The sequence below is a fragment of the Onychomys torridus genome, chromosome 18, assembly GCF_903995425.1.
Source record: "Onychomys torridus chromosome 18, mOncTor1.1, whole genome shotgun sequence".
Classification (NCBI taxonomy): domain Eukaryota; kingdom Metazoa; phylum Chordata; class Mammalia; order Rodentia; family Cricetidae; genus Onychomys; species Onychomys torridus.
Window position 1 is genome coordinate 45,840,916 of NC_050460.1, and position 17,307 is coordinate 45,858,222.

At 37.9% G+C, this 17,307-nt stretch overlaps 1 protein-coding gene across 1 annotated transcript in view; it reads left to right on the forward strand.

The window, feature by feature from the left end:
• Positions 1–17,307, forward strand: part of Ctnna3 (catenin alpha 3) — a 1,414,880-nt gene that overhangs the window by 210,211 nt on the left and 1,187,362 nt on the right. Inside the window, exons 7-8 of the mRNA XM_036167773.1 lie at positions 8,782–8,792; positions 11,992–12,012. Of these exons, the coding sequence (XP_036023666.1) occupies positions 8,782–8,792; positions 11,992–12,012 (32 nt within the window). The remainder of the gene's footprint in view (positions 1–8,781; positions 8,793–11,991; positions 12,013–17,307) is intronic.

A 17,307-nucleotide genomic window follows, 5' to 3' on the forward strand; every position in this document is an offset into this window, starting at 1 on the left:
AGATGTTTGAGTTTTCAATTTGCCACAGGTGTGGGACTTTCACTTGCAAAGATCTAGGAGAGTGATTTCCTGTCTTTCTTTTATGATGGAATCTGTTTATTAAGCCTTACTCTGTGTCATACCCTCTTTGTTGGTTTAGGAAAACCCAGGTTGTGGGGCTGGAGAGATAGTGAATACCTTTTCTGTATGTGTGCTTTGATTCATATGAATCTCTGGCAAGAGCCAACTCTGCTGTTACCAGGATACAGATCTTAATACTTGGTCTTAGTCAAAAGGTCGAGAAGCTGTGCTAGCTAGTTTTGTGTCAACTTGACATAAGCAAGAGTTATATGAAATGAGGGACCCTTACTTGAGAAAACTGCCTCCATAAGATACAACTGTAGGGCACTTTTTTAGTTAATGATTGGTGGGGGAGGGCCTGGACCATTGTGGGTGGTGCCATCCCTGGACCGGTGGCTCTGGGTTCTGCAAGAAAGCAGACTGAGCAAGCCATGATGAGCAAGCCAGTAAGCAGCATCCCTCCATGGCCTCTGCATTAGCTATTGCCTCTAGGATCCTGCCCTGTTTGAGTTCCTGTCCTGATTTCCTTCAGTGATGGACTGTGATGTGGAAGTAGTGTAAGCCAAATAAATCCTTTCCCTTCATCTTGCCTTTGGTCATGGTGTTTGATTGTAGCAATAGAAACCCTGACTAGGAAAGAAGCCATGCTAACTATGCAATTTAAGAATGAAATACATCTGTCCTCCAAGGTACTGCCTGACACATGCAGGCAGAATAATCCTGTGCCATGGCAGACCTAGATATGTGTTGCCTTAATGTTTCTGGGTATAAGCCAACTCAAATCTCAGGTCCTCCCCTTGGCCTTGCCATGTAGCTATAGGTGTATATTTTCATTTTCCTGGAGGTCATAATTAAATAGGTTCCTGTGACATGTTAATAGAGAAAGAAAAATGATCTTGATTTATGGTTGGGTCTTTAAGATAGACCGAGACTAGCTGTAATTGGATAGGTGTACACCTCTCTGAAAGCCAGTGGGAGAGAGAGATTTTCACAGGAAAATTTCACAGGAGCAAACCCAGAAAACACTGTGAAACTGTACTGGCAGGTTGTTTACATGCCATAGCGCTAGTTCCTACTACTCAAACAAATGTATTAGTGTATGTGTATGCGCGTGCGTGCGTGTGTGTGTGTGTGTGTGTGTGTGTGTGTGTGTGTGTGTGTGCCTGAGCATGTATGTATGAACACCATAGGTGTTCATGAGTCTTCAAACCATCAGAAGAGCACATCAGATCCTCTAGAACTGGAGTTATAGGTGGTTGTGAGTCACCATGTAGATGCTGGGAATTGAACCTGGGTCCTCTGCAAGAACAGTAAGTGCCGTCAATCGCTACACCATCTTCCAGCTCTCTATTTCTTACTACTTTTCTTCCTCATCTTCAACCAATGTCTCTTGATTATTAGGTAATTTTTATGGCATAATAGTAGAGAAGGAAGATTTATGGGTAGATTTGTGTCATATTGAAACCAGTTGTATTCCATGAAGACAAGACTGTGAAAGACAGGGGGAAGAACAGTCCCTTCAGTGGACTGGACTCTAGGCTGTACACCTAGCCACTAATTCTGTCTAGATGTGGAGATCCCTAAGGTATCAATGTGCATTCATTTATGGAGATCACCTAACACATTGTTTTTAGAAAGAAAAGAATCATGAAGTTGGTGGCAGGAGAGATGGATGGTGCGAAGATATTCCTGTTACAGATCACATTAAGGCCCACCAAAGACAGCCACAGAGGATGGAACACTCAGTTGTTAGATGATGAGCGACCCATTCTATGAATGTCAGTCAGCATCTTTCTCCAACTTTTTTTATTCAAAAAGTCCATGTACACTGTAACTAGGGTGGCCGAATAAAGGCCATGAAGGGCTTTACAGATAATTTGGGCTCCACTGTTTCCTCGTTATCCAGCTGGCCAAGATCAAGGACCAACACTGAAATCCTGGTACAACCTTGTTCTCATGGGATGATCCAGCTACCCAGCAGCTCTGATTCACATTAGATGAACTTCTTTCATTATGGAGGAGACAGATTTTTGTTCCTACAAAGAAAGACATGAAATTTGAATAATGTGCCTTTTCTTAAAGTGTTTCTTCTACAGTTTTTAGAGATATGAAATGTTTTATTCATTTTCTTGATATACCCATACAATCCTCCTCAATTAATACACTTTCTTGATGAGATAGTAGCCTCAAGCCCTTAGTATTTACTGGACCAACCATATTTATATTATACAGAATAGCTGGCTTAATAGAACAGCAGGAAGGCCTCCCAAATGCTCAACTGGAAGATAACTGGGGAAACTGTCAGGCTGAACTACTTTCCAACTGTTGGCCTCACATCGGTGCTATTTATTAGAAAGAGAAAATATGCTATAACTCAATTGTGTTTTTATTTTCTAGAAACCTTTTTTATTAAAATAATATATTTCTGGAATAATGGTAATCTTACAGGTTTTTTGATCTCTTTGGAAATGTTGTGTCTCCCATCTTAGACTCTACAATGCTATCTATGACTCATGTACCCCAACTAATTAATTAGCGGCACTGAGAGTGTATGGTACACTATAGTTTTTCCAAGCCTCATTGCAAAGCATTGCTTATCGCCATCTGAGGTGGATATTATAAATACATAGCAAAGCAGATGTAAAAAATAAAAGATGAAAGATTGACAGGTATATGTCTTCTTAGTTAAACTCATTTCATTCTTCTCAGTTCTCTTCATCAGACTAATGAAAATACACATGGAAACATTTAAGCCCTTAGAAGCGGCCTCAAGTCTTGACTTGATTGCCTGGTATTGATTTCATTTGTGGCTTCAGTTGTGGGAAGCTGAGTATATTAGAGTTTTGTGAGGAATCAGACACTGAAGAAATTGAAGATTTTATTTACTCTTAATAGGTGCATCTTGGTTTATCTATAATTGGTCTCAGCTATTGTCCTTTAGAAACTCCTAGACTACAAATGATCTCTGTTGTAACTTCACACATGATTCGATTTCAGAATCCCCTGTGACTCCTGGCAGTGAATGTAGCATGTCTATGCCCATCTCACTGTGCGATGACTATGTTCCCTTAGCTGTCAGCGTCCCTCTCTTATATGGAGAGGCTGTGGCATTCTATAACTCCTGGCCCATCTCCAGTCAGTTTGTCCTTAGTATTATCTCCACCCACCCACCCCCAGACCTTTATTATTTTTTCTTTGGAGTACTTTCATTTTCATTTAGGAAAATATTTAAATACATGCTTTCTCACTGATGTCAGGGATTTATTTAGTGATCATGAAATACTGACAATATTCCACCTCCAAAATTACATTAAAAAGAAGTCAACTACCTATAATGTCTTAGCAATATGGTCACCTGAACAAGACCTATTGGCATGATGACACTACCAGTTGACATGCTGATGTGGATGGGGAAAATTTCAGAAGGTCCCACCCCTAGATGATGCTCTATAAGCAATCAATGGCTGCTGAGAGAGGGAGAATCAATCTTCTCCAGGGTTGAGAATGCTGATAGATTATCCAGTCCCAAGTTGTAAACCCTAAACACATGTACATGTGAGCAACACTAAATGGAATCAGTAGGATGGATATATACAGCCAAGGAGACATGGGAGGAGGTGGAGGGGAAAAGGAGGGCATGAAAATGATGTTAATACTCAAATATAAAATTCTCAAAGTAATAAAATATTAAAAGAGGTATCTAGTAGACTCTCTCTCCATTCTACTCCAGTTCATTTCAGAGATGGCGTGTTTTCAATGTTAGGAATTTTGGGAGTGAATTATGACATTCATGGAGTCACTTAATTCAACTAAAACTCTCTGTGGCATTAGTTTTTAGCAGTTTTTACCACTAAAGTAACAGAACAGTCTATTTCTCTAATTTGCCTGAGCAGTGTAGCAGTCATTAGCAAGCAGAATTAGAACTGCACCTACCAATTACGGGACAAAAAGTAGAGCTGTAAATAATGCACAGCATCTTGTTCTAATCCACTGACTTTATCTGCTTATCTTCCTACAAAATAAAGGTTGAGAAGGGATATTAACAGCTGTTACTATTTGGAATTAAACATTTATAAGTCAAATGAGTACTTTTCTCCCCAGGAAAGAGATCATTGAAATTGATTTAACTGACAATATCTTAAATCTTTTGAACTCCTATCTGAGGAGTAGAATTAGGAGTCTCTTTCCTATAATTATTTCTTAAATGTAAATTTTAGGTGTCTGATCAGTTTGTGTACTTAATTGGGAAATATGCATAGTTGTATCTGTCCATTCATGTTCTTCCTTAAAAAAAAAAAAAAACAAACCCAAAGACTTCATTTGTAAAAATGTTGATCAAAGGATTAATGTTATTTAAAAATATCCAATAAAGAGGATCTGGGAGGCAGAATAAAGTACATACAGATATTATTGAGAAGGTTAATTTGGATTTGGTGTTGTTGGATACATTTTAAGTTTTAAATTGTTGGATGACTGCATATGTATAATTATCCTGAGGTTGTCCAAACATTGTCTTTACCTCTTGATTTACATACTTATCTCTACTGATGCATTTGCTCTTGGTGTTACCATCCCTACACATATTTAAGTGTACAAATGTTCAGTGATTTATTTTTTTCAACCAACATTTACTGGGTGTCCAAATAGTGCCATACTTTGGGGGAGGGTGACATGGAGCCAGGGGATGGACAAGACCCTGCTCTCTGTGTGTGAGAGATGAAAACCTTCCAAGCAGAATCAGTAACCTTGACTTGGGTTAGATAAGCCTTCCGGGGAATCTTTAGTACAGACCATTTGCTATGTTCAGGGCCAGTTGGATGAAGGACATTACAGTTGTGTAATTTAGAAGAGTAACATGTCCTGGTCATAAATAATCTTTAACATTCTGAACTACTTAGAAATGTGAGATAATATCTAGTAAGGGAGTACATTATAAGAAATATTTATTAAATGAAACAAACTTAATTAAATTCTGTCCTGTAATAAAAATTGACATTCACTGATGGATACAATTTAAGCTGATTTTTATCTTTAAGCTTTATAGATTTTACTTTACTGGGGCTCCTTCAAATCACCTTCTATGAGGGCTTTTGAAGGAGTTTTCCTCAAAATGCTATGTTGGAAAAAAATCCAATTTGCTAAAAAAAAAAAAAAAAAAAAAAAAAAAGAGTCTACTTGATCAAGATTAGAAACTTTATTTTCAGGAATAATTATTTTATATAGCCTAATGTCATCAAGAAAATGGGTATTTAAGCTCTTTCCAATTTAGAGAATTGTCTTTAGTTGTAGTCACTATTCTTAACCTATTAATTCTGTAGGAATTTATACAATTGAATATTCTAAAGCATAATGGTTAATTTCATTTGGAATTGAGTGAGGAAGAAAGCGTTTGAACAGTGTTGATAATTTCCAGCATGCCTCATGTTAGTGCTCCTGTTATAGTTACCTGAAAACATTAGCTGATACGTCCTGGGAACCACCGAGGACTGACCTGTTTCAAATCCACATTCAGAAATATATCTCTGTGACAGCCATGTCTATTTTCATGTAGATCTAAGATACATTGTCAGAGTAATGACTTTTTTGTCACATGATCACTATGCTAAATAAAGCTAAAAGTAAAGTTTTTATTATTCCAGGTCCTGGTAAATTAGTTCAAGTCCTTAGATTATGTTCTCTTTGTTGCTCTTCAAAAAAGAACCAATTAAGCGTTTCTAGATAGAAGTGTGGGAAGGAAACGGGTTTTGGAGTTTGAAAAGCTAAGACAATGTAGTGTTGCTTCATATCCAGGGCTGGCAAGTCATGCATCATGCTAGAATCATTGTCCTTGTCCTTTTACACTAAATTATGGAACACTGCCTGGATTCTAATTTTAATTTTATACTTATGCAAAGTTGTCACAACTTTGGTAGATATTTATGCAGAGACTATGGCAATGTACGGTTCTCTCTCCTTATATACTCTTCTAATTAATCTCAAGATGTTCATGGTTGGTTGTTACATAGTATATTGTGTAGCTGGTTTTCTTACTCTTTGGGGGCCTACCACCCAGCTCCCAAATAAAAACATGGAGACTTATTCTTACTTATGAATGCCTGGCTTTAGCTTGGCTTTTTTTTCTAACCAGCTTTTCTAACTTAAATTATCCTGTTTATCTTTAACTACATTTTGCCTCTGGGCTTTTTACCCTTCTTTATTTTATATATCTTCTTTTCCTCCCTACTCTGTGGCTCGTTGTGTGGTTGAACATCTGGCTCCTGGTATCTTCCCCCCTTCTCCGTTCCTCACCCCTCACTCTCGTCTCTAGATTTCTCCTCCTATTTATTCTCTCTGCCTGGCAGCCCCATCTGTTTCTCTCTCCTGCCTAGCTATTGGCCGTCCATCTCTTTATTAGACTAATCAGGTGTTTTAGGGAGGCAAAGGAACACATCTTTACAGAATTAAACAAATGCAACCTAAAAACATGCAACACATCTTTGCATCACAGCATGAAGGAATGTAACACATCTTACACTAATATTCCTCAACAACATTGAGTCTCATAGTACCAGGTACATCGACTATGAACGATTATGTGAGGGGATAATGGGCTATTTGTGTGTTTATAAAGATAGATTTGAGAATAACTTTTGAACAGGTCACAGGAAGTACAACAACTTAAGATAAATAGTTGTTAGCACTAACAGCCAGAAGCACCAAAGAGAAGAGAAAAGCGTTTTAAACGAGTGGGTGAGCAAGGGCTGTGAAGACTCACAGCAAGCCAGTGGACCATGCTAGATGGCTCATATTTCATGCCAAGGTCACAGGTTTGGTCATTCAGTAGCCAATTACTTTTCTGTTTATTGTACCATATTAGGTCATACTGGTAACTCCAATTCTTTTCCAAAGGACTGCAACTATCACATTTGGAGAGCTCAAAATGGCTCAAACATCGTGCATATATTATTACATTTCCATATTTAATTTTTACATATATTTTATGAAGTAGGTATTACCATTTACAAAAGAAGAAACCAAGACTTGGAGAGATCAATTTATTACATAGCCAAAATGGGCCAGAGACATGACCTGAACTGTGTACTCTGAACCTCTTTGTAAACCTTATTCTTTTCCTGCAATCTGTCACAGCACATGCTACATTGTATATTGAAAGGAAGAAAAATCTTCTAAATTCATTATATCTGCTCATCATTAACAGATAAGAAAACATAGCAGTATCTATAACGAGGCTAAAGTTCTCAAAAAATGCTGGCAAAATGAGTCTAGCAGTACAAGGTAAGGACCATTCATTAAATCAAAGGGAATCTCTGGGAAACGAGTAAGGTTCAACATATGCAAACCAATAGAAACAGTAAAGTTGTAGTAGAAAAATGAATTAAAAAATAACGTCATTATCTCAGGATATGGAGAAAAGGCATGTGATAGAATTCAGTGAGTCTTCATGAGAAAAACGGAACAAATTGGGTGTGGACGGAACATACCACAACATAGTAACAGCTGTCTATAACAAGCCCAAGTCAAAGACCATACTGAACGAAGAGAGAAAATTAGTACAGACGTGCTGGTAACCAGTGAGAGGTTCCACAGAGAACCTGAAACAGACCCTAGACGATTCAGTTCCCCTGCTTCTGGATATGAACTCAAAGGCAATGAAGTCATGATGTCAAAGGGAGATTGAGATTCCCGTGTTTACTGCAGTATTTTTCACAATAGCCAAGATAAGGAATCGACTAAGGTACACTTTATTGGCAAATTAATGGATTAAAACTGTGTTTTATATATACACAATGGATAGCCAGGCATTGGAATGTTACCATCTGAAGCAAAAGGGTGGCCCTGGAGGACATACGTAAATGAAATAAAAGTGCAAAATGACATGTATGCACTATCACTTCTTTCATGTGGGGATGCTTACAGGTCACTGTGAACATAGAAGAGTGATTGCTTGGGACTAGAACGGTTTGGGGGAGGAGGGGTGGGCAGTAGCTACCGAAATACAGATAAATAGAAGTTCAGTCATCGTACTGCGCGGTAGAATGGCTGTAATTCAGAACCTATTGCAAGTTTTATAAATGAGTAAATTGGAAAGCCTCTAAACATAACGTGATAACGTGATGCAAACTATCCCTTATCATGATTAGCGAGTATAATAGTATACAAGTGTTGAAATACACTATGTCTTATAGATATATATAATTGTCTGAATCAAAAAAAATTTGAATGTGAGTTTGTGAGATGGCTCAGTGGGTAAAAGTGCTTGCCACCAAGCCTGATGACTGGAATTCTACCCTTAAGATCCACATGGGGGAGGGAGAGAACTGACTCTTACAAGTGTGCTCTGACTACCGCATGTGTACTGTGACATATGTGTTCCTGTGTATGTGTGTACTGTGGCACATGTATTCCTGCATCCCCCACATTAAATAAATATGTCTTAAAATTTTAAAAATGTTTGAGATGAGAAATGCTAACTACCTTGACTTGATTGTTTTATATGTGCGTGTATTGTAATATCACCCTTTACTTGTTTTATATATATATATATATATATATATATATACACACACACACACACACACACACACACACACACACACACACACATACACACACTTGAAATAGTAATAAAGGGTGGATTAATGAGCCCCAAACATGACATATAAAACACTGTGTTATAGCTTGCAAATCAATTAATTGAACAATATTTTTGAAATATTGGAGACATATGCTAAGTAGAGAAAAGAAGGCCAGTGAAGGGTGATGGCCCCAGTCTTGGAAGTTGGGCAGGACATTAGTTGGTATTGTTAAATATTCATTCCCTCGATCTCTTACAGTTGTCCTACTTTTCATTTTCTTATTGTATATGGGTTATAGCTACCGACGGGCTCTGGCGTAAGACCTCAAGGTAAGAGACTGATTGTTATGTTAGAAACACAGTCACATTTACTACCTCAGTTCCCCTGCTTAGAAATGAACACAGCCTCTGTCATTTTAAAAGGTTTTGCATGTATCTCATTAAATTATCAATCGTATGGGGTTGTGTGTTCTACAGTTTCATAAAGGCAACATAGTTAGCAGATGGGCTGGCACTCACCTGTAACCCCAGTGCTTGGGAGCTGAAGCAGGGGACCAGTGTTTGAAAGTATGCTACACAGCAGCACCCTGTTTCCAAGACAGAAGGAAAGAAAGAATAAAGCCTACATAACTGTTGATAATCTTATTTACTCTGTACAAGAGAGTGAACTTTAAACAAATTGAAGTGGGGTCTGGCCTTAAACCTGCCATCTTTTGCCTCAACTCTTGACTGGGCTTACAGGCCTGTGCCATGCTGTCTGCGCGTTTTCTTTTTTCTTCCTCTTTTCTGTGTTGGGAAAAACTAGGCACGTGCTCTACCACCCAGCAACATCTCTAGCCTCCAAACATTCCTCTCAGAATTGACAATTTTTTAAAATTATTTTTACTTATTCAGTGTGTAGGCAATGTATGCATATGTGAAGGTCAGAGGACAACTCTTCTTCTTTTTTTTTTTTTAAATTTATTCTTCTCTCATATATTACATCCCGACTGTAGTTTCCCCTCCCTCCTCTCCTTTCAGCCCCACCCACATCTCCTCTCTCTCCTAAATCCGCTCCATCTCCATTTCCCTTCAGAAAAGAGCAGGCCTCTGAGGGGTATCAACCAAATGTGGATTAACAAATTACAATAAGAGAGTCTGTTCTTTCAGTTCCTCTTGTGAGATCTAGGGACTGGACACTAGACCTGCGCATAAGCACCTTATCTTCTGCACTGTTTCACCAATCTTGGGACTGACAGTCTTAGATCTTCAAATTTTACTTTAATACAGTTTAATTTGCTCCTGGAAAAAATACTAATGTTTATGAAGAATTTATTTTTAAGAAGCTGTATTTTTTTCCTGAATAATTGTTGATTTTTTTTCTTTATGACCAGGGTACATTAATTTCCTATGACCAAGATTATAAAAGTGCTTAAATACCAGATCTAGAAGTTATTCTCAGCTAAACATGAGGAAATATTTATGTTTTGAAGCTATAGTGACATGAAATATTCTTAACTAAATACTATAGGCTTTGGGGGATAATTTTTCCTCTAGTGGAACAGTAACTGGAAAAATATTATTTATTCCTTTATAAATGCAGTTATTTGAGTTTGGAAGTTCTTCAAAAACAACTTAAAAACACACTACCCACATCTGAACATCAAAGTTGATCTCTGTGCTAATTATATTGATTGGAGTCATAGGTTTTATAAATCTTAAGAAGCAAAAAACTTTTGGGCTATAACACAAAAGTAGTACAAAGAAGCATATGTGTTCATGAATATTTACAGTTACTATATTTTGTTGAAAATATACTTACATACTGGAGTAGAATTTGTGGGCTGAATGCTGCACATGTGGTATAGGTCTGTAAAGAACCAAAGTCCAATCTGGTAAGCAAGTGTTGCTATATCTCTTAACCCCGTAAATGTGGCATCCCGAGAGCTGTGAAGCTTGCATTGAATGAAGGTACCACATCTCTAAAAACCATCATAGAGTTCATAGTGGCTTCTTAGGTCCATGTTATCTGCTTAAGAATTGAGACAGCAGTCAGTGGTTAAGAGAACTTGTCACTCTTGCAAAAGACCTGGGTTCAGCTACTAGTACCCACAAGGAGGCTCACAACTGTGTCTGCAACTCAGTGCCAGGAGATCTAGCATCCTCTTCTGGCCTTTCCAGACACCTGAGGCACACATGTGGTACACAGACATACACTCATGCACACAATAAGATCACTCTTTAAAAAATGAGAGACAATCAAAAGATAACTGGCAATTTTCTTGGGCACTGAGAATCATTGAGTATTTCTTGCCCTTTATCTTTGAGCCTTGAAATGAGTGTGTGAACATGCTTGGTTTAACCATTGAGTCAAGGCTAGAACAAACGGGTAACAAGTGAATTCTTAGACTTGCTTCTCAGTGCTAAGAGAGCTCTAGGATTTGGGAGTAGTAAGAAGATGTCTTACTTTGCTTGCACATTCTACCTGGACTCTTATGATCTTGGATTTTGTGACCTAAACCTTAGGTGTGACTACCCTGCTTATACTCCTTCTTGTCTGTAAAAGAGAAAAATCTTTTGAGACTTTAATAGGATAATTTCTGTGAAGTTCCGTCATATGGCAATGCTCAGTGCACTTTAAAATTCGTGCTGTTTGTGACCTGACATTTTTGTTCTGTCTTCTCATCCTTCCCTTTTCACATCTAAATCCTTTAACTATGCCTCTCCTATAACTAGCAATTCAGACCTACAGCGTTGTGCTGACGTGGCTCCAGCGGGAGGGGGGTTGGGGGGGTTAGGGGGGTTGGGGACACCTAGAAAAACAACAGCTCTTGCTGATGCATACCTGTTACTTAGGACAAGCAAATAATCAGATTCAGTAACATTTAGCATGCATGCTAAGATTAACACCTACTTGTACTGTACCAATACATTTATTGAGTATGAATGCTATGTGTTTTTCTAGCATCTGTTTGATCAAAACAAGTTTGAAGATCATTGGTCCGTCTCTTAGTACCAGTATATGAGGGATCTGCATGTTCTGCTTATTTTGAAATGAACTTAGTGGATAGTCTTGCTTTTATGAGGGGGATGTTTCAGAAAAAGTGCTAAGAAATGCTGCTCAGGCCTCCGTTCAGGTTTTATGTTATGGATGGGAGACAAAAGAGGGTAATGGACAGTATGTGATGTGAGAGCAGATGTGGGGGAGGGGTAAACAAGAGAAACTGAGGTAACCAGAAAGTAGTGGGGGATTCACTATAACAGACTTTGATAACATGTGTGCATAAAAATGCCGCATCGAAATCCATTGCTTTGTGTGATAACATACAAATTAATGAAGTCTTTAAAGAGGAAAAATGAAAACAATTGATATGTAGGTTGGGTAAGAAACTGAGGAAGTTTACCTATTGGCATTGCAATAGAAGCGAGCAGAAAGTAAGTCTTTGACCTTAAAATATTGAGAAAAATAGGATTTTTGTATCTGCTGTAGATTAATATTCTGTTCTAAAAGTATGGAGTTCTGTATTGTGGTAATTTAAGCTAGCAGTTAAGGGAAATTAATTTACACAAGTGAAAACTATAATCCATTGTTGAAATGTTTTACAATAGCATAAAAATTAGATGATTTTCCAAAATGTCAATTTATAGTTTGGTAAGAATGAATGGTTTCTTAAAGCGTAGGTTGCTACAAATTGCACAGGGTTGAGGACAAACACCAATTTTTATTAGCAGACAGTGGCTTTACTACACATGAACTGTTCTTTTCACTCAATAAGTAATATGTTAACCTTATAAAAACATACATTTATCATCTCTCATTTGAAAGGGGAATAATTTTGTGTGTAGAGAAATAATGAGATTTTCCAAATAGTACACACTAGTAAATATCAGAGCTGGGGTAGAGAATCACGGGTTCTTAGGCTTCAGAGCCCACGTTTATGCTGTCCACAGCTGAGTATCAAAAATGGCACTTTTTAGCAATAATTTGAACAGTTTTCATGAAAAACCTCTTGTTCTTTGTAGGTTTGAAAGCTGCCAAGGTTTATCTGCTCTTCCTTTCAATTGACTCAAGGGCTCAGTCTCTTGAAGTAGGAAATGTCTTCACTGACTAGTTGGAATAATAAATGTGGGCCCTGCTTGTGCCAACACATTTCTGTATAAAACCAGCATGTGCACTTGATGCTCAGTGAAAACAATGCTATCTGGCCCAGATCATTAGTTTTAAGGTGCCTGACGTCGATGGCATCCCCGAGCTGTTAGACCACGGTCTGCTGTTCTTAAAAGACATAAAAATCTTATTCCTAGTTATAAAAAATAAATCTGTTTTTCCTTTCTTACCAACCTCTGTCAGTAGAAAAGGAATTACAATTGATTGGTGTTTTTTCTTGTTTTGCATTGAGTCCTGCATTAGAGGGCCATTATGATCAAATCTGGAGTATTTATAGAAACCCAACACAGTCCCTGCCTGCAGGAGTCTTCATGTAAACAGACATTAAATTTAAAGGCATATTTTTAGGCTACCAATAATTAATTTTAAATAATTGAATGACTATAAATGTTTTAATTTTTATAGGATTGATTTTTCTCATTTCCTTTCTGCTCACTTCATTCTTTACAAAACAAGTGTCACTTAAAGAAAACTCATCATAATTCTTTAGACTGTTCTCTTCAGCAATTTCATCTTTTGCCTATTGAAGAACAAGTTGCCTACTTTATGGCTTTGTTTTGTGAAAGTATTCAGCCAAATGCCCAATCTATTGTCCCTTCTTAGATGTTCAGTGACATTTTCAGATCCAAATTATGTTCAACACTTCTTGAATCCTCATTTTACTTACCTTAGAAATCCGAGGCTTACAAAAGGTTTCTAAGAGACTTCAACTAGTCTTTAGTGCATAAGGGAATAAGAAATATTCTCTCTCCTACTCCTTTATGTGTCCTTAGCTAGAACTTTTTTTGAAGAAAGATTATCAAGAGAGGGAAAAAAAAAAAACCAAGAAGCTCAATAACACACTCACTTTTTATGTACATGGGGGATTACCAAGAAGAATGATTACAGCCATGGACTCTTCAGGGTTGGCTGACTACAGGACCTCCAAGGACAACAGCCCCACTCCATCCCCAATCTTCACAGAGTGCAGTATATGCACATAACCCTCACACAGTCTCCCATACACTTAAATTATGTTTACAGATAATGAATTCTATGTGACTACTGTGAAAATAGTTGTTAAATTGATTTATTAAGGGTATAGCTCAGTGGTATCTTTTGTATGTGTGAAACTCTGGGCTGATCCTCAGCATTGCAAGTGGGAAAACAAGCGATAAGCTGGAAAAGAGCTAGAAAATAAAAATGAAGTTCGTGATACAGGTTGAGGCCAGCATCATCTCTGACCTTCTTTAGTGATTTGGGTACCCAGGTCTTCCTGGAGACACTATTACAGATTTTCCTTACAGATATTAATTATTTAAACAAAAGAGGAACTTTTGCAGTTTCTCCAAAGAATAGCTCTTTTTTTTTTTCAAGACAGGGTTTCTCTGTGTAGCTTTGGAGCCTGTCCTGGAACTCACTCTGTAGCCCAGGCTGGCCTTGAACTCACAGAGATCTGCCTGCCTCTGCCTCCCAAGTGCTGGGATTAAAGGTGTGCACCACCACTGCCCAGCATCAATATAATCTTTATGCTAAAGAGACATGGTTGGGACAATTCTTAGTCATTTTTAGGATGATGCATCTTAAGCCCCAGCAAAGCCATGAGTTTCAGATAATGACATCTAACTTCTGATTTTCTATTCCCCTTAAAAATCTCACATCTTTTCCTATCTCTATGCCTTATGATCATATATTTTTCCTATAAAGAGTGCCTTTTATTCTTAGCATCTATTTATTGTTAAAGAAAAGATTTATTTATTTATTATTTTTAGTGTTGTGTCTGCATTTTGCCTGCAGGCCAGAAGAAGGCATCAGATCTCATCATAGATGGCTATGAGCCACCATGTGGGTGCTGGGTATTGAACTCAGGACCTCTGGGAGAGCAGTCAATGTTCTTAACCTCTGAGCCATCTCTCCAGCCCCCTACCATCTACTTAAATTTATGCTCTTGGTATTTATTTGGCAGAGCCATCAAATGCTTCCTGTACACAAGGTTAGAAGACTGAGGATCAACCTTTGAAATCTATGTTCCTGGGGTTCTATGACAGGGGCTCTGGCTCTAGGGGTCCCAATGGGTCATACTTGGCATCTGCCCCCAGGAGCCAGTTGAAGGAACAGGAGGTGATGAAGGAAGAAGTGGAGTTTTATTCTGTGTGACTGTGCCAGGGAAGGGAAGGATAGAGAGACCTAATGACTTCTTTGTGGCACTGACAAGAGCTCTGAGGTTTTTCCTTGAACTCAGCATATACATTTCTGAAATTATCAGAGAGTAAAATAAAATTAAAAGAGATGGCTCTGTGATAGAAAGGAGGAAGTCACTCCTCGGGGACAGTTATGATTCTTGTTGTAAGATGTTTATCCACCACACCAACTTGGAATTCAAGGGTTTTTTTTTTAGGGGAGAATGACTGAGAGAGAAAAAAAAAGACAAGTCAGAAAGGCAATGCTAGGATCTGGGTACAAAGTGTGCCTCTTTAGGCTCATATGTTGAATTCTTGGGCTGGAGTTGGTGATGGTGACAGGTGATTAGATCACGAAGGTATTAATTCGTCAGTGGATTAATCATTGGTAAAATTATAGGCAAGCGGTGATGTGGAATAATCCTCTTGTACGCTGTAAAGATTTGTCACTCAAATTGGTTTAATAAAACGCTGATTGGGCGGTAGCCAGGCAGGAAATATAGGTGGGGCAACCAAACTAAAGATGGTGATAAAGAGAAGGGCGGGGTCAGAGGAATTGCCAGGCAGACACGCAGGGAGCAGGAGATGAATGTGCCATGCTAATAAAGGTACCACCATATGGAAGGACATAAATAAAGAATATGGGTTAATTTAAATGTAAGAGTTAGCTAGTAACAAGCCTGAGCTATCAGCCAAGCATTTATAGTCAATATAAGCCTCTGTGTGGTAAATTTGGGAAGTGGTTGCTGGGTATTTGGGAACAGTTGGGCGAGACAGGAAATGTCTGTTTACAAGAGGAGCTATTAGAAGGGGGTATCTAGTTGAAGAATGTAAGTTGCTGGGAGGTGGGAAGGGCCACATACCCTTGAAGGGAGTGTCTTATCATGCATGAATTCCTGCTTCTTTACCACATCAAGGCAAGCAGCTTCGTTCCATCACTTGCCCAGGAACAATGGAACCCAGCAACTTTTAAAACTCTGATCTCAAATAAATCTTTCCTTATTTTACTTACCTCATGTTTTTATAACAGCAATTCAGGATTTGCTAAGGCAAAATGGTATTCGTTCTTCCAGGTAGGGAAGTCATTGGAAATTTTTAGGTGATGGGTTTTTTGGCTGGGACAGGACAGTATAAAATGTTGTAGCTGATAATCCATTAATTATAATATACTTGAAATATTAAAAATACTGTAATCAGATTTTCTTTGTACCACCAGCTCTGGAATAATGACATGGAGACTTCTTACTAAGTATGAAAGCTTGGCCTTAGCTTAGGCTTGTTTCTAACTAGCTCTTATCACTTAAATTAACTCATTTATATTAATCTATGTTCTGCCACCTGGCTTATTACCTCTTCTCCATACTGTACATCTGAATCCCTCTGAGTCCCTCTAAATCTTGCTGGCAAATTCCCCTCTCCCCATCTCTTCCTGGAGGTCCAGCCTATGCTCTCCTGCCTATCTATTGGCAATTCAGGTATTTATTAAAGCAATCAGAAGGTGCCTTGGCAGAGACACATCTTCACAGTGTACAAAAAGATTATCCCACACCAAAAAAAAAAAACCAACAAAAAAAATCCCTGAGTTTCTTCAGCCTACTTTGGAAAAAAAGATTACAGCTTTAGGCCAGTGATCCTTTAATGATTGCCAGTCTGCATGTGTAGTTGAGCAGTAATTGGACCTAAAGTGTAAGGTAGCAAAGGAGATGGGAGTTTAAAAAAAGGCAGGAATGTCAAGCTTTATCCTGGTTTTAGTTACCCACTGGACATCTCTAGGCCTAAAGGAAGAGTAACCGCTTTTAAGTAAAGAAGCCTCTAAGACTCTATCATAGTCATATTTTAAAGACTTTAAATACTTTAAGCCTTATTACATGATCCTTTCTTGGACATTCAAGACTGTTTGAGCTCTACATCGTATTGTCTGTATTCATTGTATTTATCATATTGTTGACTAAGTGATATTTTGTCAAAAGAGAACATGTCAAACATGTCATATTACTAACTAGCCTATACAATCTCTGAGATGTCATAACATAAAATTATTTTTAATTTTTCTTATTATCTCACATTTTATTTTGGAACTTATAGACATTCATCGTATTTATAAAATGGTAATTTGAATAAAAAATATTGGTCTAGAATATTAAGATTATAAATGAAATGGAAGAAATGGAGGCAAATACCATATGGACAGGTATTTTGCTACATGGTTTGTAGAAAGGCCTTAATATATGTCGGCTTTGACAGCAAAGTGATGATAATGATCATTTTAACACTCACTCTAGAATGTCCTCAGCTGAATTAGGCCACCAGGAACGCTATACATTTATTGTAGTGTGTCCTCCATTGGTTTTAAGATTTTTGAGCTT